The sequence below is a fragment of the Hibiscus syriacus genome, unplaced genomic scaffold (genome assembly GCF_006381635.1).
Source record: "Hibiscus syriacus cultivar Baekdansim isolate YM2019G1 unplaced genomic scaffold, ASM638163v2 tig00110321_pilon, whole genome shotgun sequence".
NCBI lineage: Eukaryota > Viridiplantae > Streptophyta > Magnoliopsida > Malvales > Malvaceae > Hibiscus > Hibiscus syriacus.
Genome location: NW_024062680.1, coordinates 1,512,566 through 1,539,796, shown reverse-complemented (window position 1 = coordinate 1,539,796; position 27,231 = coordinate 1,512,566). Strand labels below are relative to the sequence as shown.

Here is a 27,231-nt window from a genome sequence, read left to right as displayed (position 1 = left end):
TTAATTAAATCCTAAATTTTTCATCATAATAAAGGGACTAAAACTAGATTTAGACCATTATTTATTGTTTAAAAATCAAAATAGAAGGATAAAGTTATAGTGGGCCGAGAACAGATATTATACTGACCCTGGTGCGCGTCTTGGGCCATAGAGGCGGTGACACGTTTTCGTGGCCCTTGTAACCACTGCCCTTTGGAGTCTTTAAGAACGCACACCGCAATGATTCGGACCTCGTCCGCGTTTCCGCTCATTTCCCCACTCCTCTTGATTCTTTGACCGAAAAAATATCAAATTTACGCCTCAATCATCATTGACAATCATCTGAGATCTGTTATTTACGAGGCCCGATTTCACAGATCAAAGGTCAGATCTCTTCTCCTTCCATTTCATTTCCCTTTCTCCCGTTCCTTGTTTATAGGTTTTCATTTTGGACACCCAAGTTCAAATCATCTGACTGTCTTTTTTGCTTTACTTTTCTTTGTCTTTGTTTTTCAGATCTACTTGCGACATCGAAAACTGTACCGTTTTGTGGACCTCAGCTTTAAAGCCCTCAACTTTTTGAGGTTTGGGATTTTTGGATATTGCTTATGTTTTGTTCACGTATCTGGGTTTGGTATTGTTTATCGCTTTGATTTGTTCTACTGGAAATGTCGGATTTGCCCAAAGTTGATTCAGTTCATATTCGGGAAGTTTGGAACGATAATCTAGAAGAAGAGTTTGCTTTGATCCGTGAAATTGTTGATAAATACAATTATGTGGCTATGGATACCGAGTTCCCGGGTGTGGTTTTGCGCCCCGTGGGAACTTTCAAGAATATAAATGATTTTAACTACCAAACTTTGAAAGATAATGTGGATATGTTGAAACTGATCCAGCTGGGTCTCACTTTTTCTGATGAGCACGGGAATCTTCCCACTTGTGGAACTGAAAACCCTTGCATTTGGCAATTCAATTTCCGTGAGTTTAATTTAAGCGAAGACATCTTCGCCAGCGATTCGATCGAGTTGTTGCGCCAGTGTGGGATTGATTTCATGAAGAATAATGAGAGGGGTATCGATGTGATGCGGTTCGGTGAGCTTTTGATGTCGTCCGGGGTTGTGCTGAATGATAACGTGAGCTGGGTCACCTTTCATAGTGGATATGACTTCGGGTATTTGCTTAAGCTTTTGACTTGCAAGAGTTTGCCTGATAGTCAAGCCGGGTTCTTTGATCTGATCAATATATATTTCCCTGTGGTATATGATATCAAGCATATGATGAAGTTTTGCAACAGCCTTCACGGTGGCTTGAACAAGCTTGCCGAGTTGTTGGAAGTGGAAAGAGTTGGTGTGTGTCATCAAGCCGGCTCGGATAGCTTGCTGACATCTTGTACGTTTAGGAAGTTGAGAGATAACTTTTTCAACGGCTCCACGGAGAAATATGCAGGTGTGTTGTATGGCCTAGGTGTCCAGAATGGACAGACTAATTAGAAGAAAAAATGTTGATGGATGTAGACTACTTGAGTTTGAGAGTTCTGATTTTCTTTGTATACATTGACAAAAAGGGATTGTTGATTTAGCTGTGACTTTTCTCCTTTGCTTGCATTGTAACTGATACCTTAACTGGATCTCCAGTTGAAGTCCAGTGTAAATTATGAAGTTAGTGTTTCTATCTTTTCAATAATAATTATAGTCTTTTGCATCTTATTTACTTGTCTATTTTTCATGGCTGGATGGCAATTATCAGTATTACAATTTGTTTGTATTTATTTTTGCCCATTCCTAATATTCTTGCAGTTGATCATGTGATTATTTCATTTAAGATCATTGTAACACTAGAAGTTCTCATAACAGCATTATGGCAGCTTAATTATTTTCGGTTTTGGTATAATTATTTCCATTGCCGGTTGGAATGCGTTTGAAGAATACAGTAACCCTGCTTTGAAATTGTTGGGGGTCTTGATCCTATTATTTCAGTATGAGCATAAGAAACTTGCTTGTCATCTCTCCATAGATATGAAAAACTTGGAGGAAGTGTATCTTCCACAATTGGAGATTGCTTGTTTCTGGAGATTTAGGAATCAAAATTAATGCGGCGTTATGGTGGGCTGATGGATGAGCTTGTGTTCCTGCATACGAGTTCAGATATGGTGCAACACACCATTGTACAATATTTACATACATTGTTATGAAGAATGTATATATTGTTAGATGCTCTCTGACAAAACCTTGATGCCCATCCTTGGAACTTGAGATGTGATTAAGTAGAGTGCTAGAATACTCGAACTTGTGTGATACTTTCAGATGTAGGGTTGCTTACAAGGCTTTGTTGCACAGGCACTGATTCTAGTATGTTAAGTGAATCAAAACATGCCTAATCCTCTACCGGATCTGTATATGCATCATGCAAACACAGATTAGAAGAAGCTCAAAGGTCTATTCCAGATCGGAATGCTTCATGATTCGTGCAATAAAAGGGCTTTGCCACATTTGATACAGTAGGTTAGGCAAATTGAAGCATACATGCAAGGAAAGGGTAATGTTGCAACGCCTCGATCGGGAAGGTGTTCCTGCAAATCGCGGTCCCCGGTTGCGTGTTCATGTGACATGTTTTTCTAGTATTTGAACCCCAATTCTGGGGGTAAAATTGTGAGGCTAACGATCCAGATGTTGGTTAAGTTGAAAATAAATTTTGTTGGCTTTACAAATCTATAGCATTCAAAGATTGGAAATCTAAACTGTCATAATTCAATAATGTTTATAGATAATATATTTGAGGGATCTTTCGATTGCTTGCGCATCTAAATTCAGGTTCAATTGCCCTGGCGCACCTTTGTGCGTTTTGCTTTACAATTGTGCCTTCAACACCGATTCGGTCCTTTGAACTTCATTAACTTTACAATTCAGTCCATATCATTATTAATCCTTTAATCATATCATTATACGACGCTTTACACAATCTTCAGATTGTACCCTTCTCTTACATTTAGAGAAGACTGGTTTTATGAGGTGAACTTATAATATTTTAGACGAGATGAATTTATAATATTTTATGAGAAAAACATATTATTAATAGAAATTTATAAAAGTTTAAAATTTTCAAGAAAGACGATAGTTCCTGATCATCTTCCCTCTGTCCATCACTGCTTACAGTGCCGTCCATGCTTTGTTCATGATCTTAAAATATATCAATTTAGACATATATAAGAATTCATTAGTTAGTGCATAAAAATATTGGTTAGGATTGATTTTATTGATAGTTTAATATACATGTTATTGAATCCACTAAAACTAAGTATTGCATCATTAATAAAATCAAGTGAAAAGACCATAATACCCGAAACAACTTGTTGCTCGTCATTACAGAAAAGAATAAAGTAGTTCATCCTAGCATTCACCGAGTTTGAATGAATTATCCAGTCTGTAAATTAAAACCAAAAGGACAATATTACCCTCCCGAATCATCCATGTCATCAATATCTTCATGGTAATTGCGTCACTTCAAATTCCCCTAAAAAATTAAAAAAATTGGCAGGTCCATGTGATTTTCTTTTCACATCTTCGGTTTTTTTCCCTTTTTCGCGAATCTTTTTTTATCCCCGTCTTTTCGCCATCCCGCTGAAACAACGGTTCTCGGCTTTGACTCAACTTCATCGTACTTGGAACGAATTCAGATCCCTTAGTTCTCGGTAATTCTCTTTGTTTACGATGTATCCCTGTACAGATTTTCTGACGCTCTCTGATAAAGTAGCTAGAAAGTTCAGTTTTAGGGTTGATAATTAGCCTTTCTAATATGATTCTTATTTTTTTAGAATCACGTGAATATGTGAGTGTATGCCCGTCTTTATTGTGCTCGGGGTGAAATTTGATTGATAGTTATGAACCACTTTTACATTAAGATATGAATCCCTTATATGCGAGTTGACACGTCTTTTGCATCAAGCCATCAAGTCTGAGAGCTTAGGGTGATTTTCAATCATATCCTTTTAGATGATTCTGTTTGTTATCTGATTGGATATTTTGATCAAAAATCAAGATTTAGGTACGCCTTTCTCAACAGTTGAATGTTGTCAGAGTGCATGTTTTCCTTTCCTGTACTGCCAATTTAATTTTTGTTCTGGGATTGTTTACAGCGTCATTAATCCAATGAGGCTTGGAGGTGACTTGTCACTTTCAGATTAAACGGAATGGATATTTCATTAACTCCTGTGGTGTTTTGCCCTGATCTGAAGGACCCTTCTTTTTTGAACTTTCCCTCATCTTCCCGTAGTGTTTGTAGCAGAAAGTTCCATTTGTTAGAGTAGTTATCATTCACTGTTAACTGCACGGCTCTGTTCATTTCATAAGCTTATGCAATATCTGATTGGATATTTTGATCAAAATTCAAGATTTAGGTACGCCTTTCTCAACAGTTGAATGTTGTCAGAGTGCATGTTTTCCTTTCCTGTACTGCCAATTTAATTTTTGTTCTGGGATTGTTTACAGCGTCATTAATCCAATGAGGCTTGGAGGTGACTTGTCACTTTCAGATTAAACGGAATGGTTATTTCATTAACTCCTGTGGTGTTTTGCCCTGATCTGAAGGACCCTTCTTTTTTGAACTTTCCCTCATCTTCCCGTAGTGTTTGTAGCAGAAAGTTCCATTTGTTAGAGTAGTTTATCATTCACTGTTAACTGCACGGCTCTGTTCATTTCATAAGCTTATGCAATCATGATCCGTTGAGGGTTGATATACTTAAGATTCTGGTCTCTGCATCATTTTGCTCCATGTGTATGCCAAATTTACATGAAGAGACAAGTGACATGAATGACCATTTTAGGTTAATTTGTGGTTCTTTTCTTTGTGTGCCTGTGGTGGGTTGGGGGGTATTATTCTTTTTCCCAATTTCATCTTGCTTACTGTTTCATGGTTTATATGAAAGTTTCTGTGAGGTCTTTTTGTTCACGTTGAATTGTGAAAAATGAAAATTGTTTACAGAAGTAGATCTAAAGTAACAATATTCTACACAATCCATGTTGTTTAATTCATTACCAAAATTGTGTATTTTCGTTATCATATCACCTTCTCTTACATATTGCACTTTGTACCAGTGTTAATGCGTGCACCTAGGTACAGTTAAGCCTTGCAGTTTAGTACTAGGTAATAGAAAGCACTGTAGATTTTTTTGGGCAAGTTACATTTGACATAGCAGTTAGCACACTTTTTTCTTACAGTGATAGACATAAAAAAAGCCCCCTTTCCTTGTTTGACATTTAAGCAGGCTCTCTTTAGTTTCACAGTAGACTTGAATGCTATATCCATTCCCTTTTATGCAGTTAGTAACTACTGGTTTTAATATTTTTTTAATTTATCTTGCTTTCCTAGTTTACTGTTCAAATTTAATCCTTATATTCACAAGTTGTATAGGTGAACACTATTCTTGGTACTTTAAAGTATTTAAAATACAATTTTTATGTCTTTGTTGCAGAAGATGAGTAGCTTGGTTGAGAGACTTCGGATTAGATCAGAACAAAAACCAGTTTATAATTTGGATGAATCAGATGATGATGCCGATTTTGCATCTGGAAAATCTGGTAAAACCGAGCAGAAGTTGGAAAGGATAGTCAGAACTGATGTGGTCTGTTTTCTCTTATTCTTCTGTAATATTGTTTCTGTGTTTCCCATAAACAACATTATCTCTAAATAAGATGCCTATTCTTCCTTTCCTTTTATCACATTTAATCTTTATATAGCAGTCTTCATGTTGTGAAATGCTGAAAGTCAATTGTGGAGAGCAATGTTGGCATGTTATATCCTTTGGTTTTGTGTTTTTATTATTAATTTAGACATCAGATGTTTTGTTTGGTTCTTGATAAATGTAGTTTTACTTTCAATTTACTACTTTTGAATGATTAAAATCACAGAAAGAAAACTCATGCCAAGCCTGTGGAGAGAGTGAGGATCTCTTGAGTTGCGCAACATGTTCTTATTCATACCACCCAAAATGTTTACTTCCTCCGTTAAAAGCTTCTCCGCTTCCTGACCACTGGAGATGCCCCGAATGTGTATGATTCAGTAGTACTTCGTGATTTAGTGTACACATCTATTAGATGACTTTGATAGTTTACAGCAGCTGAGATTTACCTTTTCGCTCTTGCAGGTTGGCCCTCTGAGTGAGATTGAAAAGATATTGGATTGTGAAATGCGTCCTACTGTGGCTGATGATAATGATGCTTCCAAGCTGGGTTCAAAGCAGATATTTGTAAAGCAGTATCTCGTGAAGTGGAAAGGATTATCATATTTGCATTGTACTTGGTAATTTTTCGACTATTGTGTTATGATATTTTATTGGCAGATATTGACTACATATCTGCTTGGACGTGTTAGGGTACCTGAGAAAGAATTCTTAAAAGCTTTCAAGTCCAATCCTCGTTTAAGGACTAAGGTGAACAATTTCCATCGACAAATGGCATCAACCAATAGCTCTGAGGATGACTTTGTCGCCATTAGACCTGAATGGACTACAGTTGATCGTATTCTTGCTCGCAGGTTCACCTGATTATAACTTTCTTACGTCAATCATTGTTATATCCATACAAACACGTGCATATCTAGGTCACATGTCCTCAATTTTGATTTGGATATTGTTTCACTTTGGAAGTTTTCTGCTGGCGTAGCTTCTTTGTCTCTCTCTTTTGGTTTTGTTTTTTGTTTGTGATCATATTTTGTATTTTTTTATTATTGGTGAGGGGGTATAAATGACATCATTAATTTAAAATTACTAATATCATCATGTTAAATTTGGTATATGCAGGTATACAATTATTATTCTCACTTTAGACTTTTAACGAGGCCTCCACTTCTTATCAAAAAAAAATCTGGATTGTTTTTTTATGTGCTGTTTTTAAAATTGGTTGCTGGTTCAGTAGCTGATGTAGAATTCTGATATTCATACTTAATTCTTCAGGGGAGATGATGATGGTGAGAAGGAGTACCTTGTGAAGTATAAAGAACTTCCCTATGATGAGTGTTATTGGGAGTTTGAACCAGACATATCTGCATTTCAACCTGAAATCGAAAGATATAATAAAATACAATCTAGATCTCGTAAATCTTATGGTAGTAAGCAAAAAAGCAGCCTTCAAGATGCTGTTGAGTCCAAGAAGAAGTTAAAGGAATTTCAACAATATGAATATAGTCCTGAATTTCTTTCTGGAGGTACATTCTGATTTTTTTCAACTTCAATCTGGAACTTGTTTGAGTATGCTCATGCATAATTTGGTCATTATCAATAGCTAACAGCATTTTAATGGAGTTCTAGGCTCGCTGCACCCTTACCAACTTGAAGGGTTGAACTTCTTGCGTTTTTCTTGGTCCAAACAAACACATGTAATTCTTGCTGATGAGATGGGTCTTGGTAAGTCCTGTTTGAGGAGAGGTTGCTTTTGAAGAAGTTTTTAGTAGTTTATATCTTGATGGGGTTGCTAATGCTTTACTTTTGTTCGGTTACAGGTAAAACCATCCAGAGCATTGCATTTTTAACTTCACTTTTTGAAGAGAATGTTGGTCCTCATTTGGTAGTTGCACCTCTTTCAACATTACGGAACTGGGAAAGGGAGTTTGCTACATGGGCTCCCCAAATGAATGTTGTATGTACATGAGCAGTACCCAGTTATTACTTCTGATTACCAATATATGCTATTTTAATTGAGGATACACATGTGCAGATTATGTATGTTGGCTCTTCCCAAGCTCGTGCAATTATAAGGCAATATGAATTTTACCATCCCAAAAGTCATAAGAAGATCAAGAAAAAGAAATATGGTCAAATTATTAGTGAAAGCAAGCAAGATAGAATAAAATTTGATGTCCTGTTAACATCATATGAAATGATTAACTTGGACACAGCGTCATTGAAGCCAATAAAGTGGGAGTGCATGGTAAAATTTTGTTACTCATTGAGTCTGTTTAATAGTTCATAAGTGATTTTGCTAATGCTTGTATCAACGCGTAGATTGTTGATGAAGGTCATCGGCTCAAGAATAAGGATTCAAAGTTGTTTCTTTCGCTGAAGCAGTATACCACGTACCACCGCACTCTTTTGACTGGAACTCCTCTTCAGGTATATTATTTGTTTTTGATATGGCATTGGAAATAGTGCAAATTACCCCAGATGGCAGATATCATTAAAATTTCAGATACCTTAATTTGGATGACACTTTGCCATGTTTTTTTAATGAACTATGAAAATGCTCTCCAGCAATGGCATAAATTATGTTGCATGTTGTTCTTTCCATCCCATGTTTTCTGATGTACTTTCTTTCTGATGTCTCAAGATGAATGTTTGATTTCCAAGTCTCTCATTATTTACTCTTTTATTCTTTTGACCACCCTTTCACCTAAAAAGCCATTGAACCTTTTATCTGAGAGGAATATTCAAAATTTGAGATTGATGTTGAGAAATAAGTCGAGAAGAATGTGTCACTTTCTTTAAGAGCTGGCTGTAACCTATATACTTAAAAATATTCATCCCATGTGTTGTGTTTGTATTCAAGTGAAGTGGAAGCTTGTTTAGGAATAAAAGTTCATCTCTAGAAGTGTCTAGATTACTTTGTCTTTGTTTATAGGGGTGATCAATTTTTTCCCGGTGATGTAAGAAAGCTACCAAATCTAGTTCTGGTTGTGTCTGTCTGGTTGCTGATCTTAATATTTTATTTTTCTAGTTTGTTATCTATTTTTGCCTCAGAATACTAAATTTTTATGTAGTAAGATACTTAAATGTTTATGGGTTGTGTAATTTACATTCATTCATGTGTATGTGCTTGTAATATTATGATCTATCTCTTACTCGCAGCTATTTGTTTTGTTTTAGAACAATCTTGATGAACTTTTCATGCTAATGCATTTCCTTGATGCTGGAAAGGTTAGTATCATGTTAGTTCTGTGGAATATGGTTTGTTATTCAAGAATGGTTGAAGGAAGATTCTACAAGGTTTTATTTTGTTCACTTGCAGTTTGGAAGTTTAGAGGAGTTCCAGGAGGAATTTAAGGATATCAATCAGGAAGAGCAGATTTCAAGACTTCATAAAATGTTGGCCCCACATCTCCTTAGAAGTATCTCTCTTAAACCTTTCCAGACAGGATCATACTCATTTAGTTACTTCTTATTATGAACAAAATGTTGTCTAACTGGTAGTGGCTTTGATCACTCCCCCCAACCCCCCATTCCTATGCACACTTGTTTGCCATTGAGAACCTATTCCTGCAAGGCATCGCAAAACACATTTGCTTTCGGTTTCCTCTTTCTTGTGATTTAGCGGGCTTTGGATTTATTGGAACTAATGTAATATTTATATTTCTTCAGGCTTGCTAAAGCTATATCCTATGGTTCCTTGATCCGTATTTTGTGTATTTACTGGTTCATCATATGGTCTTGCTGAAAAAACTTGGTGCAAATTATTTATGAATGCAGGGGTAAAGAAGGATGTCATGAAGGATCTTCCACCCAAGAAGGAACTTATTTTGCGCGTTGATTTAAGTAGCAAGCAGAAAGAATATTACAAGGCGATTTTAACTCGTAACTATCAAATACTTACCCGACGTGGTGGTGCACAAGTAAGTTCACTTGTTTTGAAACAAGCTTCATCTATCTCTCCACGACTGTATTAACATGGAAGGGTGTGCTACTACTTAGTTGATGTATATTTTTCCCTGGGCTAGATATCTAATCAATGTGGTATGGAGTTGCGAAAACTATGCTGTCATCCTTATATGTTGGAAGGGGTTGAACCAGATATCGAAGATGCAAATGAAGCTTACAAGTAAGTTATATGTGTACTTTTCTGCTGATTTATTAGCATTTGTTTACAATGATGAGAATTGCCTATCTTGACCTGCCACTGAAAGTATTCATATGTACTTTATACATCTATTTTAGACTTTTAGTCATCTAAGATTATGTAATGATCTATTGATGCCTATAGTTTTGACTTCTACCTTTTCTTTGTGGCTTTACAGACAGCTCCTAGAATCTTCTGGGAAATTGCAACTGTTGGACAAGATGATGGTAAAGCTTAAAGAACAGGGACATAGAGTTCTGATATATTCACAGTTCCAGCACATGTTGGACTTACTAGAGGATTACTGCACTTTCAAGGTGTTAACATGATACTGATCTTGTTTACATCCTTTGCTTTAGCATGGAGTTTGTATACTGAAATGGTTAGTTCACAGACATGTGGAGAAATTGTACTAATTTTGTTGTTGCTCCTTATTTATTTTTCAGAACTGGCAATATGAACGTATAGATGGAAAGGTTGGGGGAGCTGAAAGGCAAATACGGATAGACCGGTTTAATGCCAAAAATTCATCCCGGTTTTGTTTTTTGCTTTCCACTAGAGCTGGCGGCTTGGGTATAAATCTTGCAACTGCCGATACAGTTATCATATATGATAGGTTGAACAATTGACTTATATTTTCTTTGCATTTTTTTTTGTTTTCCCTTTTCTGCTTGTACCTCAAGTTCTACAAGATGAAAATGTTTCTTGTCATAATAGTTATTTTTGATTCACTTAGTCTTGCTGAGAGAGTTGCAATATATGTCATGCTCTACAGTGATTGGAATCCCCATGCTGATTTACAAGCAATGGCTAGAGCTCATCGACTTGGACAAACAAACAAGGTAAAGTTTTTTTTTATAAGAAATTAGGCCTCATTAAAAACCCCCTTCATACTCGTCACTGTACATAAGTACCTCAGCGGACATTGGAAGGAGGAAAAGAGTGCCTAAAAATTTTATTCCATAAAGAAAATACACCTCATACGTCGCTGTACATAAGTACCTCAACGGACATCGGAAGGAGGAAAAGAGTGCCTAAAAATTTTATTCCATAAAGAAAATACACCACATACATCAACAGACTCTTACAAAACACAACCCACTTAATCTCAACCCACCCTACAAACACACCATCCAAACAAAAAATACTAAACAATTACCCTATATCTGACTTAGCTAAACCGTCAGCTTCCCAATTTACAATCCTTCTTACAGACTTTATATTAACCCTATATTCCAATACAAAACTAACAATTTCTTTAACCAGCTGTGAAAACACATTAGGACATACTTCGGGATTCTTAATCCACTTGACTGCGATTTCTGAATCCGTCTCTATGATTAACCGACCCTTACCACACCATTCTGATTCCACAAACAAAGTTAAACCAGTTTGAATGGCCTTCAATTCATCTAGCATAGGAGGACTAGGACTTGTAGGTTCCGAAAAAGAACCCAGAATCTTGTTTTCTTCATTTCTCAAAATCCACATTTTTTTTATAGGAATAGGAGGTCTCATTAAAAACCTTCCTCATAGTTGACTCTTGAAAAGTGGCAACTAATTGAGGGAGGAAAAGAGTACCTCAATTTATTAATAGACCAGAATTACATAAAATACACAATACATTCTAGCCCTGAATAACATAAGATATACATAACACTCTAACCCTCGATAATAAAACAGGACATTAATACAAATAGCGTTGGGAAACAAAGACCCCTTAGCCTAACCCATCCTCAGCTAGGTCATCAGACTCAACAGAAAGCCTGCAACACTCAACCGATCCCCTGCTTAGCTAACCTGTCGGCTTCCATATTGCAACTCCTAGGAACCCATCTAAGAACGACGCCCTTAGCAGTAACAAGAACTCCAATTTCCTCCACCAAATCACTGAAAAAAGTAGGAGCAGGTTGTAGTTTTAAAATCTATTCCACTGCACATTTGCTATCACTTTCCAAAATAAGTCTACCCTTGTTAGCCCAATTGGAAGAAAAGAAAAAAACCAATCCATTCTTAATAGCTTTCAGTTCAGTCACTATAGGGTGACCCGACCCTACTGCAGAAGAAAAATTAGCTAAAGAGCAACTAAAGGAGTCTCTCAAAATACCACCAATACCACCCTGCATCCCATCTCCAGTCACTGCCCCATCAACATTAAGTTTGAACATATCCGATGGTGGAGGAGTCCAGCCAATAACCTTCTTAGTAATCGTACTATGGAGGAGTTTATCAGCCCGCGTAGGATCCCTTATTAGAAGGTCGGTCTTAATCCGAACCCCAGGGTATTTAGCTAAGAACCATTTCGCCAATCTAAATTTAGTGATAAAGAACAGAACATTAGAGTCACACTTGCCGTTTTCAAAAACAACCAAATTTCTTGCCTTCCAAATAGACCAGAAGATGACAGCCGGAATAAACCTCCAAATAAGTGAATTATGACATAGGTTCGACCACGAGCACAAAATAGCAGAAGGGTCTTGAGGCAACACCGAAGAGATATTCCATAACCTTAGGAATTTGCTCCATAAATCCGAGGCAACAGTGCACGATAGGAATAGGTGCAATAGACTCATCCTGAGAAAGACATAATGGACAAAACATCCGAAATCTGAATCCCTTTTTTCTTCAATTCCACTCTAATTGCTAATTTTTGATGACAGATCTGCCATAGAAAAGTTTGTACTCTAGGATGTGCCAATCCATCCCAAACCCACTTCTTCCACTCATAACTCTCTTCCGACCTACCCTGTAACGACTGTCTACAGGATTTGACCGAAAACACGTCATCCCCCTTTCCTGACCATCCCATGAAGTCATCCACAGATCGTTCCAGCGAAATTTTGTCGATCAATGACATTAAAGCAATCCACTGGTACAATTCCCAATCACACAAATTTCTTCTAAGTTGAATGTTCCAAACCCAAACATCATCTTCATACTCCCCAAACTCAGAAATCATCCCCCATTTATTCGTCGACAAAGCAAATATTCTGGGGAAATGGTTTTTTAAAGGCAGATTAGTAATCCAAACATCACTCAAAAAAACAATCGACCGACCATTTCCCAAATTCATCTTTGAATTCTGTCTCAAACAATCACCAATCTGATCATTCTTAGCATAGTTACTGAGGATACCTCTCCATATCCAAGAGTCTAAAGGTGAAGCCGCATTTGAAATTGAAAGAGACATACTGCTAACGTTGTTTTTGCAACAAATCATATTCTTCCACACACTATATTTTTCATTAGCAAATTTCCAAACCCATTTCCCATGTAGGACCCTATTAATCAACCTTAAGTCGAGAATTCCCAGACCACCCTCTTCGATTGGTTTACTAACCGATTTCCAATTCACCCAGTGAATTCGTTTTTTATCAAGATCTTCACCTCAAAGGAAGCTAGCCATCAACGAATTCAACTTCTGAGTCACTTTTAGAGGGATCTTGAAAATAGATAGAAAAAGATTGGCAAGGATGATAATACGGATTTAACCAAAACAAGTCTGCCCGCCAGCGACAGCGATTTAGCTTTCCACCCAGCTAATCTCTTATTAAAATTCTGGACAATCGGTTCCTACATACCCTCTGAATTTTTCCTAGTTCCAATCGGTAAACCAAGATAAGACATTGGAAAAGACCCCACTCCGCAACTCGCTTTCATAGCCCAATCTTTAACTCTGTCAGCTTCCATATTAACCCCAAATAATGAACACTTGGACAAGTTTAAGTGTAACCCAGACATAGCACCGAAAACCCTCAATACTCTCCTAATATTTAGAATTTGCATTGTAGTATCTCTGCAAAAAAGGATTAAATCATCTGCAAACTATAGGTGTGACAACTGAAAGGAATTACCAACCCTACCAATACTGAACCCTTGAAACAAACCTATATTAACAGCCTTAATCAACATAAGATTTAATAATTCCCCCACTAAATTGAACAGGAGAGGGGATAGACTGCACCCTTGTCTCAGCCCTTTGCTAATATTGAATTCCTCAGTAGGTGAACCATTAACTAACACCGAAATAGAGGCAGAAGAAACACAAACATTTAATCCATGAGATCCATTTTTCCCCAAAACCCATAACCTTCAAAATTCTGAATAAGATAGGCCACTCAACCGAATCATAGGCCCTACGGAAATCAGCTTTAAAGACAACTCCTTTTCTCCCTAGTTTTATCCAATATTCAATGGCTTCATTTGCCAAAAGAGCACAATCTAGCAATTGTCTACCCGGAATAAATGCGAACTGTGAAGGGCTTACTAAACCATTAATAACAGAGACAAGTCTTTTGGAGAGTACTTTAGAAATAATCTTGTAAAGACTGCCAACAAGACTAATAGGTCTGAAATCCTCAATTCCTTGAGGATTCACCTTCTTGGGAATTAAAGTAATAAAGGAATGATTCACTCCTTTTTCCCATTTTTTCCCTCTGTGAAAATCTTGAACAAACTGCATGATCTGGTCCTTTAATATAGTCCAATTTTTTTTTAAAAAACCCATTGTAAACCCATCTGGACCAGGTGTCTTAGCACTGTCCGACTTAAAGACAGCATCCCACACTTCCTGTTCATAAAAATCAGCCTCTAACCCAGTCTTTTGTTCCTCTGTCAATTTTGCGAAATTCAGATTACATTCATCCACCTCCAGAGAAGTTTTCTCATTGTAATTGACTTTAAAAAAATCAAAGATAGCTGATCTAATCAGAGTAGGATCAGAGATATCTATCCCAACCACTTTCAAAGACGAAATAGCATTCATTCTATTCTTATTAAGAGCACATATGTGATAGAATCTGGTATTTCTATCCCCTTCTTTAATCCATTTAAGACGTGATTTTTGGAACCAAATACTCTCCTTCCTATGCAAACTCCACAAATCATTCCTCCAAGATAATAGTTGACCCCATTCTTGTGCAGAAATTCCCCTACCCTGAGACTTTAATTCCAAGTTATTTATCCTGTTTTCCAGCTCTGATATATTTGTTCTGAAATTCCCATATTGTTACTATTTGGCCACATTTTAATCGCTTTCTTTGTTCCTTGAAGAATACTCAGCATACCCCTTCGGGCATTCTCCCTTTTTAGATCATGCACAGCATTTTGAACCACCCCATTAAACCCATCCTCCTCTAGTAAGTAGTTAAAAAACCGGAAAGGTTTGGGGCCCCAATTTTTGAGATCTTCTTCAAGTAGTATAGGATTATGATCAGATAAAGATTTTGGCAACACTTTCTGGATAACTTTTGGAAATACCTGAAAAAATGCACCACTTAATAGAAAACGATCTAATCTAATCCACGTGGGAGCTTCTCTATTATTGCACCAAGTAAATCTCCCTCCAACTAAAGGTAGATCTATAAGGTTTAAATTTAGGACAAAGTTGGAGAATAACTCCACTGAATGCCAATTCTGAGCAACTCCAATATTCTCCTCGGGATCAAGATAAGCGTTGAAATCCCCTCCTAGGCATACAGGCAAATCAAGCTGTTGTATAAAACACATCAGCTCTCTTAAAAATTCCTCTTTATCAGCCTTAACCGACGGTTCATACACATTAATAACAACACAATCAAAGTTGAGACTCTTAACCTTTCCTGATAACGCAATGAATCTATTGTGTTTAAAATCCCTGCTTACTTCAAACATATTTTCATTCCACAAACATATTAAGCCCCCTGCAGAACCAGTAGCCGGCTGAAAACTAAAACCTTTCAAGAAGTTACCCCCTAACTTCCTCAACAATCCCTTTTGGCATTTATTCAACTTAGTTTCCTGAAGAAACATAATCATCGGTTTGATTTTTGAAACTAATCTTGCAACTGCTCTTGATTTTTCCTTTCTACCAAGCCCCCTGACGTTCCATGAAATCAATTTGATTTGTGACATAATTAACAATAGCACCAAACCTTTACCATCCTGTAAAATCAGTCAAGAGCTTCTAAGAGGCCCTTTTAGCTCAATCTTCAAGTTCTCCTCTTCCAAAACATGATTACCCCCTTTGAAAGAGATTCCCAACATATCACACACATCCCTAGTAGCAGCAGCTTCCAATCTTGCTTCGACAGATTTGTGCGGGGACACAGAATTATCACTGTTTTGATCCATATTTTCCCTATCCAGACCTCTATCTAATCTTTCATAAATTCGATCATGGAAACAAAATGAAACTTCACCCTCCGAACAAGAACTACCAGACCAAGTTGGAGCAATCCTTAACATCTTGTTCTTAAGAAAACCTCTTTTTAAACCATAAGAAATGGACTCCTTCTTGATACTCCGCCCCGGATTACCAGCCAATAGCATTGGAATTTCAACCCTTTCCACCTCTGTTCCTTCTGCACTACCAACTTCCTTCCCCCCGAATTAATCTTTCCTCTACCATATCCTCATTTGTAAACTTAGCCTGTAGACTGACGTTAATTCCACCAACAAGCAAATTTGAGTTGGATTCAGACGAAGCTATATCCTGATCCTGCCTATTTGATTCGTCCATCACCTTTTTCTGTGAGTCTCCTAGTTCCTCCACCCGAGATTCTATAAGTCTACCACAGCCCAATCGATTTAAAATGACAATTGGCCCAGCAGTTGATAGTCTAATGGGCTCACTCAAGTCCTCTGATTGGGCTTTATCACTTTCATTGGAAAAATTACACCTAATCCCAATACCCTGATAATTCCCTCTCAAATTCAAATACTCTGCTGGACAGTCTGACATCTTTAGTCCACTATGTTGACCTTCTCCCTCCTGCCACATTAAATTCTGACCCCCTTTGCCGCCTGATACAACTGTACTCACATCCCCTACTAACCATCTGTCAACACTGTCCCTAGTATCCACAGCTGGCAAGTCTGGTCTACCAACCCCATCAGAGCACCTGTCTTCTTTCTCCTCTGAAACTTCATCATCTCTGAACATATCCTCGCCGGCCACCGTTGAGTTTCCTACCGAGAAACTTTTCTGTTTTATATAGACCGACCCCACATTAATTTTGACCTTAAAAGATCTCCCATACGAGCCCACAATAACAGACTTCTGTACATCAAAGGGACTGGCCACCCTCAGCAAGGCCTTTGCCACCGCCATGTCGTCTCTTTGCACCCGTCGAATCGTTGATACAGACTAGCTTCCCCCACCTTGAGACAAGTTTCTCCATAAAAGAGACATTCCAACATAATAAGGGGATTCCAACTAACTCAACCGAACAAAACGCCATCGGTACCCCATCATCATTCACAAGAGAATCAATCCAATCAAACCAGAAGGATAATTCCTCTAATCTGCTCGACCACGCCTCTTTAAAATCTTCCACCGAATCAAAGGTTAATATGCAAGAGTTCCACGCATAACCCCACTTAGCTCCCTTAACCTTGATCCCATCGCTTGCCAATCCCTTCAACACTAACTCCAAATCAAAGTGTGGTTTGATAATCCCAGTCAATGATCTCTTCACCCAATCCCATTCATCTGAGGGAATATGCATCTCCCAAAGATTTCTCATTACAGCATCTTTACAAGGGTGACCCACTCTAATCTTTTCCTCCACCGGACCTTTCCTCATCCCATCAGACGAGACTAAAGCATCCTTATAAGACCTTTCATCCCTCAAACGACTGAAAGACTGAGATCCAACTCTACTCCTCCAGTTCGCTCCCTCACTCAACTTATCTTCATCTTTTCTGGACTTTCTTCCAACTACTTGCATGTGCTTCTGCCTCCGATATTTAGCTACACATACCGAAACTTTCTTCCTATCAATCCAAATACCATTAACATTCTCAATCGCCTTCTTCATTTCATCCTCCTTCGCAAACTGAACGAACGCAAACGTACGATCTCTATAATTTGGCTTATTAGACCTATTCGGGGTGTAAACTCTCATAACACTACCCTGTTGACTAAAAATATCCTTTAATGTTCTCCAAGTGACTCTCTTGCTAAGATTATCTGCAAACACCGTCCAATCCTCGCCAGAGGACGGACCTCCTAAGACACTCTCTCTCACCATTATTATAAAATAGCTGGACTTTTTTTTTCCTTATCGTCTCTCTCTTTTAGGTCTAGACTTTTTTTTTCCTTACATAAATAGATATATCTCAAAATCCACATTAATTTTGAAGAAACCCGAGGGCGGGGGACACCACAAGACCTTTAACAGATTAATCTTCATGGACGGATTTCTTGCATCAACCAACTTCGGATCACCAACAAGACAATCTAAGAGAACTGGAAAATTAGGGAATTTCGCCGATCTATACATCCATTCTCGAAAACCACTTGGTTTCGACACTTCCATACTGACCACAAGACAGCTCCCGGAATGAAGATCCAAATAGTATATTTTTGGAGCTAGACTTCCCCAAGAAGATAAAAAAACATTAGGATCCACTGGAAGAATTGTAGATAGATTCCAAAAACTTAAGAACCTTACCCATATGCCCCATGCAATAGAACAAGAAAAGAACAAGTGCGAAACCGTCTCTTGGTACTTACCACAAAGAGGGCATAAAATGTTCTCTATCCCACTAACATCACGCTTGATTAATTCAGATTTAACAACCAATTTTTTATGCAAAACCTCCTCCACTCTTGGGGTAGCATAACCAATCCAAATCATCTTCAACCAAACCAGATCCTCAATAGAACCTTCTGTCATTAATTTAACGGATGATTTTGCCGAATAAACACCCTCCCTATTACCCGTCCACACACAATGATCATCCTCATCAATATGCATCCTAACACTATTTAATAACGACAACAACTCCATCCACTGCTACACTTCCCAATCCAACAAATTCCTTCGAAACTGGATATCCCAACACCATCCCCCTATATTAAAAAAACCAAAATCAAAGATTTTTCCTTCTTTATTAATGGAAAGATAAAACAGCCTCGGAAACTTCACTCTAAGAGGGATATTGCTAACCTACCTTTCAAACCAAAACAATAAATCCTTCCCCCTTCCGACTCGTAATTGAAAATGATTCCGAAAACATTTACCAAATTCATCATTCGCTCAACAGTTATTCGCAACTCCCCTCCACATCCAAGATGACTTATAGGGTACCACATTATCCGTCAATATTGATCTATTATCCAAACTATACTTGCAACACACCAAATTCTTCCACCCAGACTCCTTTTTTGTAGCAAAGTTCCATGCCCACTTCCTCAGGAGAGCCCTATTCATAAGGTTTAAATCCATGAGCCCCAACCCCCTTGATCTTTAGGTCTGCACACCGTCTGCCAATTCACCTAATGGATACGATTTTTCTGTGATGAACCCCCCATAAGAAGTTTGCCAGAATAGAATTCAATTCCCTTAGAACCATATTCGGAATTCTAAACAACATAAAATAAATTGACAAAGCGCTTAAAATCGACTTCACCAATACTGTTCTCCCTGCAAGAGAAAGAGTATTTGCTTTCCAACCTATCAATTTCGAGTAACATCTCTGGATTACTGGTTCCCACATAGAAACCGAATTCTTTGTCAAACCAAGGGGAAGACCAAGATACTCTGTTGGAAAGGTTCCATCTGAACATCCAATCGAATCTGCCCACGCTCTGAGGCACGATTCATCAACATTTATACCGAAAATTCTGCTCTTAGACAAATTTAGTTGTAACCCCCGAACACAGTTCAGAAATAGTCAATACTTGATTTATATTTCAATAATGAATATTATCTGTAATATAGGTGATGATTTATCGACTCGTTACAAGAGGATCTATAGAAGAAAGGATGATGCAGATGACTAAGAAGAAAATGGTTTTGGAGCATCTTGTTGTTGGGAGGCTAAAAGCTCAAAATATTAATCAGGTATTGTAGGTTTATGATATAATGGTGAATACAGAGATTTTGAACTTAACTGAGTTGTGGGATAGACATGATGATGGAATAATTACATGGTCTAGAACAATGACTTATAAAGTATATATATCGAGTGTGCTTATATATTATTATGTTGGAAGTGGGTTTGGAAGACTAATTTGAAGAATTCAAATTTAATCGATTGCTAGAGAATGGTAACATCCTGTCGAAACTCAAAATGAAACGAGATTGTTATTTGAGCAATCCCAACTGTGATGTAAATGCATTTTTCTTGGGCTGTCCTTGCTAATTGTCTGTGCAGTGTTAATAATCTAGTACATTGTGTTGACTTCTTGAAACACAATCCTTCGTGCATTTTCTATTTCTCATACTTATTCTATTGAATGAAAGCAAGTTGTTTGGTGTTTACTCATAGACGTGAGTTAGAGTACGGTTTTGCAGTCTCATCTTGCTTCTTCACCAAAAAGAAAGAAATACAACCATTTAGATGAAAATATAATTGGTTTTTATTTGTTGTTTACTTTAGGAGGAGTTGGATGATATCATCCGGTATGGTTCAAAGGAACTATTTACTGATGAGAATGATGAAGCAGGAAAGTCACGTCAAATTCATTATGATGATGCTGCTATTGATAGGTAATCTATTTTTCTCTATTTTCCCTACAACTTGATTGATGTCTGGCCTCTGCAACTTATATGTTTAATTGCTTTCTTCCCCTTTAATAGATTGTTAGATCGTGAACAAGCTGGCGATGAAGAGGCTTCAGGGGATGATGAAGAGGATGATGGATTTTTGAAGGCCTTCAAGGTTTTCTCTACCTTAATATCTTGTTATAAGTAGTCATATCTTATTGGCTATGCATCCTTCTTATTGGTTGATCATTGACATTGGCCTGGATAATGGACTGTAAGCATCACAAATATATGGCATAATAATACATATTGCTAATTGAGTTCTCAAAATTCACATCATTAAAATGCGAAAATTAGCACCACTAAAATAAACATTTTTGGGGATAAAGAGTATCTTAGTGCTTCCCTGGTACATACATTGGTCTGCCTTGCATGGCACTTCGTTTTGCAGAATATCTCAACCAATAGAATATTAAGTGCAATGAAAGTAGATTGTGTTTGAGGGTTGCTTTGTGGGGATTTCAGTTTTGATGATACCCAACTGTCTATGATATTTTACATTGATGGAACATCTTTCACTGGAATTATATTTTTTCTACCCTAGGGATCATTTGATCTCGTCTCTTCAATTGTGGCTTTGATTTAGTTTAAATGGTTGCAGGTGTTGGTTTTCTTGTGTTATGTTCTTTGCGTTGTTTTTTTCTATTGATGGAGGTGTAACTTAGAAATAGGGTGATTGTTGATTGTGGTTTTTGGTTGAGGATGTGAGTTTAAGGTGTTTGTTGTAATGGTGTATATCACCATAGGAGGATATTCCGTTTTTTCTTATGTATTGGGTCTTATTATTAATAAACTATGAGATACTCTTTTCTTCCTGCCAATGTTCGTTAACATACTTCTTAGTATGTGGACGAATACGAAGGGAGTTTTTAATGAGACCTCCAACTTCTATCAAAAAAAAAATCTCCATGGGTCCAGATATGTTGCAGAATCAGTAAAACATTTTGTTACTTATAGCACTTGCTTGTAATTAACAAATTATATCTTGGTAAGAGCAATAGTGAAGTCATTTGCATGAATTGGGGGGTTAATGAAATCTGTTCCCATGGCAAAATAGGAGCTTGCACAAGCATGAATCTTGTGTTTGTTCTTTGTTCATGGAGTTGTAATAAGAAATGGGTGCACACTTGGTTTTAGATGTGATATTTGGAATGTAGCATTTATTTTCTGGCCATTTTCGGTGAGTAACATTTAAAACATTAATATGTATGATGTCTGAATTGGAAAAGGATTTGAGCAAGTCTGATCTTGTCATTAGATAATTGAATTTCTTGGTCAAGCATGATTAGATTGCTGTACAGAGAATTTTACCAACTGTGGAGACAGTGTATCCAGTATTAATGGTATTGCAAGTTTGTTAACTCACAGGGATTTACTACTTTCTAGTTGTTGTCTATATGTCACGGCCTTTGGTTTCTTACAGAAAAGAACTGCCTTTATTTGTGGCAGGTGGCTAATTTTGAATATATTGAGGAAACAGAAACTGTTGCCGAGGAAGAAACTCAAAATGTGGCCGTTGAAAGTAAAAATACCATGAAGAATTCTGAAAGAACAAGTTATTGGGAAGAGTTGTTACGAGACAGATATGAAGTTCATAAAGTTGAGGAGTTTAATGCTCTGGGAAAAGGAAAGAGAAGTCGTAAGCAGGTATATTTCTATTATCACCATTACATAAAATTTGATCGAGCCAGATTTGTTTAAGTGCCTTGGGCTTCGAATGACTTAGTTCCACCTGGTTATTGTTTTGTTCTGGTTCTTAATGTTGTGGTGGTATTTAACTGATTTCTTTGTGTTATCTTTTTCAGATTTATTTCTTCTCTTTTTTTTATGAATGGATTTCATTTCTGATCTCTGAATTTCTTCAGATGGTTTCTGTTGAAGAAGATGACCTTGCTGGTTTGGAAGATGTAAGTTTTGATGGTGAGGACTTTGAAGCTGAACTTACTGAAGGTGATACTGTATCCGGAAATCAATCTGGGAGGAAGCCTTACAGGAAAAGAGTCCGTGGTATGTTTTGCCTGTCCCTATGAGGTGTTAATATTCCAATTGCAGAAGTTCATTATATTTTGATCAATTTTCCGGTTTCTTACGAATTTTGTAGTGGATAATTCGGAGCCACTTCCTCTAATGGAAGGTGAAGGAAAATCATTCAGGGTTCTCGGTTTCAATCAGAGTCAGAGGGCTGCATTTGTACAGATATTGATGAGGTCAGTCTTTCTGCAAAATGTTTTGGGTGCAATTTGGTGGGTTATGAATTTCATCCGTCCCTCTCTTTCTTTGTGTAGGTGAATGTCATTTACTAACCTTTTACTTTAGACGGTTCTGGTTGCAAGAAACTGAAGCTTTGATTGGTATAATATTCTGAGTCTCGTCATGGTATTTTGGCTGGTGTAATTTATTTCAGGTTTGGGGTCGGGAATTTTGACTGGAAGGAGTTTGTATCTCGCTTAAAACAGAAGACTTATGACGAAATAAAAGAGTATGTGATGTCCTTATTTGTTTATTTCTTTTCAGAGCTGTACATAATTTAGATGATTTAAACACTCTGTACTGAAGTCTTAGCTAGTATATAACAGGTTGTGACATTTTATGTTCATTTTTTCTGTTGGGTTTGTATGATCTGGGCATAGAAAAACAGCTATGGAGTTTTTTAACTTCTTATCAGTTAGGCGTGTTGTAGAATGGGTGGTTTGGATGAATTCATATTTATGCACTTTTAGCATTTCTCTTCTATTGATTGGTTCCTAAACATTTTACTAGTGGACTTTAAGCATTTTTTTTCCATTGATTGATTCCTATACATTTTATTAATCTTAGTTTCCTTTATTGCAATTTGCTTGCACCAACCTTATTCCCATGCTATGTTTCTTTTATGGCATATTTGGAAGCTTGAGAACACCAAATATTTGCGTATAGTCAATTCTTTTGCTATTGGGTTAGAACTGTTTATGCATATGTGTGATTGGAGTTTGTAGAAAATGCAGATGCGGAATATTTCAGTCCGGTGTACTGTAGAGTGGGTGGTTGTTAGAATTCATTCCAACCTGCTCATTTAATCCTTTTCGATCTCCTTGTCTTCTAATGATTAGTTCCAACTCTTCTTATTTGTCCTATTTTCCTCTGTTGTAATTTGCTTGTGTAAATCTTATTCTCCCTTTTCTTTTATTGCTTGTGTGAGAGCATGAACACACAAAATAGTGACTTATTCCTCTCTCTTTCTATCTTATTTTTAGTTATGGTACTCTTTTCCTGACACATATCTCTGAAGATATAACAGATTCTCCTACATTTTCCGGTGATTGATCCTCCTCTCCTTTAACTTTCAATATTTGGTTTCTTGCCTTGGTATATAACATTGAGTCTTTTGTTGTAGATGGTGTTCCAAAAGAAGGTCTCAGAATTCAAGATGTTTTAGTTAGGATAGCTATCCTGCTTTTAATAAGTAAGAAGGTGAGTGTTGCCACTTAGGATTCTTGGAGTTTGACTATTCTCCTTTTTCTTTTTTTAAATTACAAATGTGAAACATCATGTGCTTGGAGAAATGTTGATTTTTCATGCATGATATAAGATTTGCAATATAATGCATTTTAAGGGTGTTTTGCAGCAAGTGTTTTAGGCAATTAAAAGATTTAAAGAAAATAAAAAAGTAATTTTAGTTAGATTAAGGTTGGAAGTTACTATTTCTTTGAAACTAATGGCAAAGGTATACCCTTACTTTTTTGAATCAACTCATTGAATATGTTTTGTTATTCAATATTTTGTAAAACAGGAGAAGGATGCATCAGAAAAGCCTGACACCCGCCTTTTCACCGAAGATATTGTAATGCGTTACCCAACATTAAAGGGTGGAAAATTTTGGAAAGAGGAGCATGATTTGTTGTTACTGCATGCTGTTTTGAAGTATGTATCTCTGAGGTTCTTGGACACCCTCTGCAGCCACTATGTGGCCGCAGTTACATTTCTGCTACATTCTCATTTTTGTAGTTAACAATGAAATGTTAGTGACTGGTTGAAGAGGAAAGTCATATTTTACAGTCAGTGTTTCATTTTTTGTACTCTAGTGAAATTGTTGGAACCCTAGCATACATGTTGTCGACCCAGTCTAATTCCAATCTAATTGACTTTGGATGACATTCTCCACCCTTTGGCTTTTCAGTCTGATTGACAGCTCTTATGCAGTTTTATAGGGTAGTCTTAATAAAAAGAAGTACAGCCCATGCTATGTACATTGAATCTATATCATAGGACCTAAATTTGTTTTGTTATGTGTTGTTGCCCATTTGTTATATTTCCTATGCTAGTTGCTTCTGCGTGTTGGTATTCTGCTTTTAGTATAGAGGGGTCATAAAGGGCATACGTATGAATTATGGTGTGATAATTTGCATAAAATCTATGATAGGCATTACTCATTAGTATTAACCAGTTTTATGCATGATGTGGTCTAGTCTTGCACTATTTACTCTAATGCAATTGTTATGCTGTCGTGAGTCAAGATTTGAGTTTCAGTCTATATTAATACTGTCTTCCATTGTTATTTGATTGTTAGGCATGGGTATGGAAGATGGCAGGCTATCGTTGATGATAAACTTGAGGATTCAAGAGGTCATCTGTCAAGAGTTGAATCTGCCCATTATAAATCTTCCTGTTGCAGGTCAAGCTGGTTCTCAAGTTCAAAATGGTTCTAATACAACCAATGCAGAACCAACAGGCAACCAGACTCAGGGGAATGGCTCTGGGAATGGTGTAGGAGGTGAGGTAGCCCAGGGAGTTGATGCTGCAAACCAAGCACAAATATACCATGATTCTTCCATTTTGTATCATTATAGAGATATGCAGAGAAGGCAGGTTGAATATGTCAAAAAAGGGTGCTTCTATGGAAAAGGGCCTCAATGCAGAGTATCAGAAAGAATATTATGTAAGTTGAATTACTGCTAACAGAAGTTCTGGCCTAAGCAATTCTTTGGAACTTTGGCTTATAGTGCTCTATGCTTTTTAACTTCCTTTTAAACTACATCATATACGTGTAATGACATCCACCTACAGTGGGGGGAAGAGGAAGTAAACGATAAAAATAACAAAAATATGTTGCTCCTTTACGGGAATGGTTTGGGCGGAGGAACTGCCCTCATCCAGCATTTTTTTCACTTAGAGCCTGTATACTGAAATATACTGTCTTATGATAATATGAACCTAAGCATCCAAATGCTGAAAGTTTTTTTTAACCACATCATCACTTTAATGACAAACATTTATGGGCTTACAATTAGAGATACCAAATTACCTCGATTAATGTAGAGGGATTAACTCCAAATTTCAGCAATAGTAGAGGGACTAATTCCATAATTAGACATTTTTTTGTTAATTATGAGAGCATATTAAATTCTCTCTTTTTAGTGTCATCTTTTGTTTTAAAGGTTTTCCTCGTCACTGTTGGAATGATTAGTTATTAATGAATTTTGCGAAGTAATCATTTCTGAATGATTGTTTAACAGCAGGATGAAAGAGTTTTATTTATAGTGATTTTTGGCATGATTTTACATTTGGAGCTTTGATTCTTGAATATGAATTTTGGCATGTCGTTTCTCTGGTACATAAGTAATTTTATTTACTGGTCAGTCATGCATTTTCATCATGGGTTAATTTGACTTCCTGAATTTTTTTGGTGCATTCTACATTTGGATCCAATATTCAAGCCATTTTAATTCTTGTTCTTATTTTGCAAAGGTTTTTTGCTGTTTGGTCTGTTCAAAGGTTCTGGTGCAGCTAGACACCGTCTTCTAGTTTCTTGTAGCATGAACACCATGTTTCAATGTTAAATCTATTATGAATTTGCATATTCTACATTGCTAAAACAGGCTTTTAGCTGTTGCATGCACATTGAAATTACATGAATTTTATAGATGATACTTGAGGACTTACTGTTTGCTCTTATCCTTACATTTTCTCTTAGGGTGAGATGAAAAACAAACGAAGCAGCAAATGAACAGCAAGAGAATGGACAAAGGTTGCCGACATGCCAAATGCAAGGACAACAGATCCCTTCCCAAGAGATTGATCGTTACCGCCAATAGAAGTAATCGGTTAGTTATAATCTCTCGAAGCATAAATGCATTAGAATATTTATCTATTCACAATTTGTCAGATATCGTCTTCATACAAAGACGAGCGAAAGAGATTCCTTTTTTGCTTTTAACTATAGGTTGTTTGCTTCCTGGATTAACAGAGAATCATCTGTAGTAGTATAAATAAGAACAATTACACACGGTTCATAATCTGAAAGGGGGGTAGATGAAAGAGAGAGAGAGCTGGGTCTCTATCCTCTTCCTTTATCTTTAAGCTTTCTTTGTGTTGGTTAAAGAATTTCTTTGATTGGCGATATGGTCTCTTAGTTGCCCTGTTTGCTTCATTGCTGACGATAATAATCCTTTTGCAGCATCAGAAGAAATCTCGGCAGCTGCTTGCAATCATGATACAGATCAATTGGAACTGCCTCTGCACTACAATAAGGTACGTCGTGTGTTTGACGGGGCTTGAACATGCAGGATGAAGCTGAGAGGATGTTATTGTACTCTCTGTTCAACTTCATAGGAATCAACAGTTTTTGTTTTTCTTTCGTCGCAGATATGCAAGATCTTGGAGGAAAATGTTCACATTGGAGTTCAGTCGAGCCTCAATTTGAAGAAGAACCTCCATTCATTGGAAGAAATTATCGTGGACGTATCTCGGATTCTTTCACCTGCAGAGCAGCCTGTGCACGATGCAGGATCACATAACTCTGCTGCAGTAGGGTCCATTTCACCACCTAACCAACAGCCTGCTGTTGTGACTGAAATCGAGATGGAGGATGTAAGAATCTGAACAGGAGAAACCGGCTATGGTAGAAAATACAGATTTAACAG

At 37.1% G+C, this 27,231-nt stretch overlaps 2 protein-coding genes across 2 annotated transcripts; both read left to right on the top strand.

Moving 5' to 3' along the window:
• Positions 1–230: 230 nt before the first annotated feature.
• On the top strand, positions 231–1,685 carry LOC120117556 (probable CCR4-associated factor 1 homolog 7). Its single transcript, XM_039137818.1, has 2 exons — positions 231–363; positions 496–1,685. Exon 2 carries the CDS (start codon positions 648–650, stop codon positions 1,467–1,469), a length of 822 nt encoding a protein of 273 aa, XP_038993749.1. The 5' UTR covers positions 231–363; positions 496–647; the 3' UTR covers positions 1,470–1,685.
• Positions 1,686–3,559: 1,874 nt separating this feature from the next.
• On the top strand, positions 3,560–27,207 carry LOC120117821 (CHD3-type chromatin-remodeling factor PICKLE-like). The gene is given in 34 exon segments (XM_039138020.1): positions 3,560–3,667; positions 5,447–5,596; positions 5,883–6,023; positions 6,119–6,273; positions 6,346–6,507; positions 6,926–7,176; positions 7,280–7,375; positions 7,471–7,607; positions 7,686–7,898; positions 7,973–8,080; positions 8,831–8,881; positions 8,973–9,072; positions 9,431–9,573; positions 9,679–9,779; positions 9,976–10,114; positions 10,244–10,413; positions 10,573–10,639; positions 19,505–19,627; positions 20,166–20,275; positions 20,366–20,447; positions 21,782–21,979; positions 22,198–22,339; positions 22,434–22,539; positions 22,737–22,811; positions 23,566–23,627; positions 23,706–23,782; positions 24,102–24,232; positions 24,879–24,917; positions 24,919–25,203; positions 25,205–25,247; positions 26,233–26,283; positions 26,391–26,412; positions 26,766–26,839; positions 26,954–27,207. Coding segments are annotated over 33 exon segments (4,038 nt in total). The 5' UTR covers positions 3,560–3,667; positions 5,447–5,449; the 3' UTR covers positions 27,191–27,207.
• Positions 27,208–27,231: the final 24 nt, after the last annotated feature.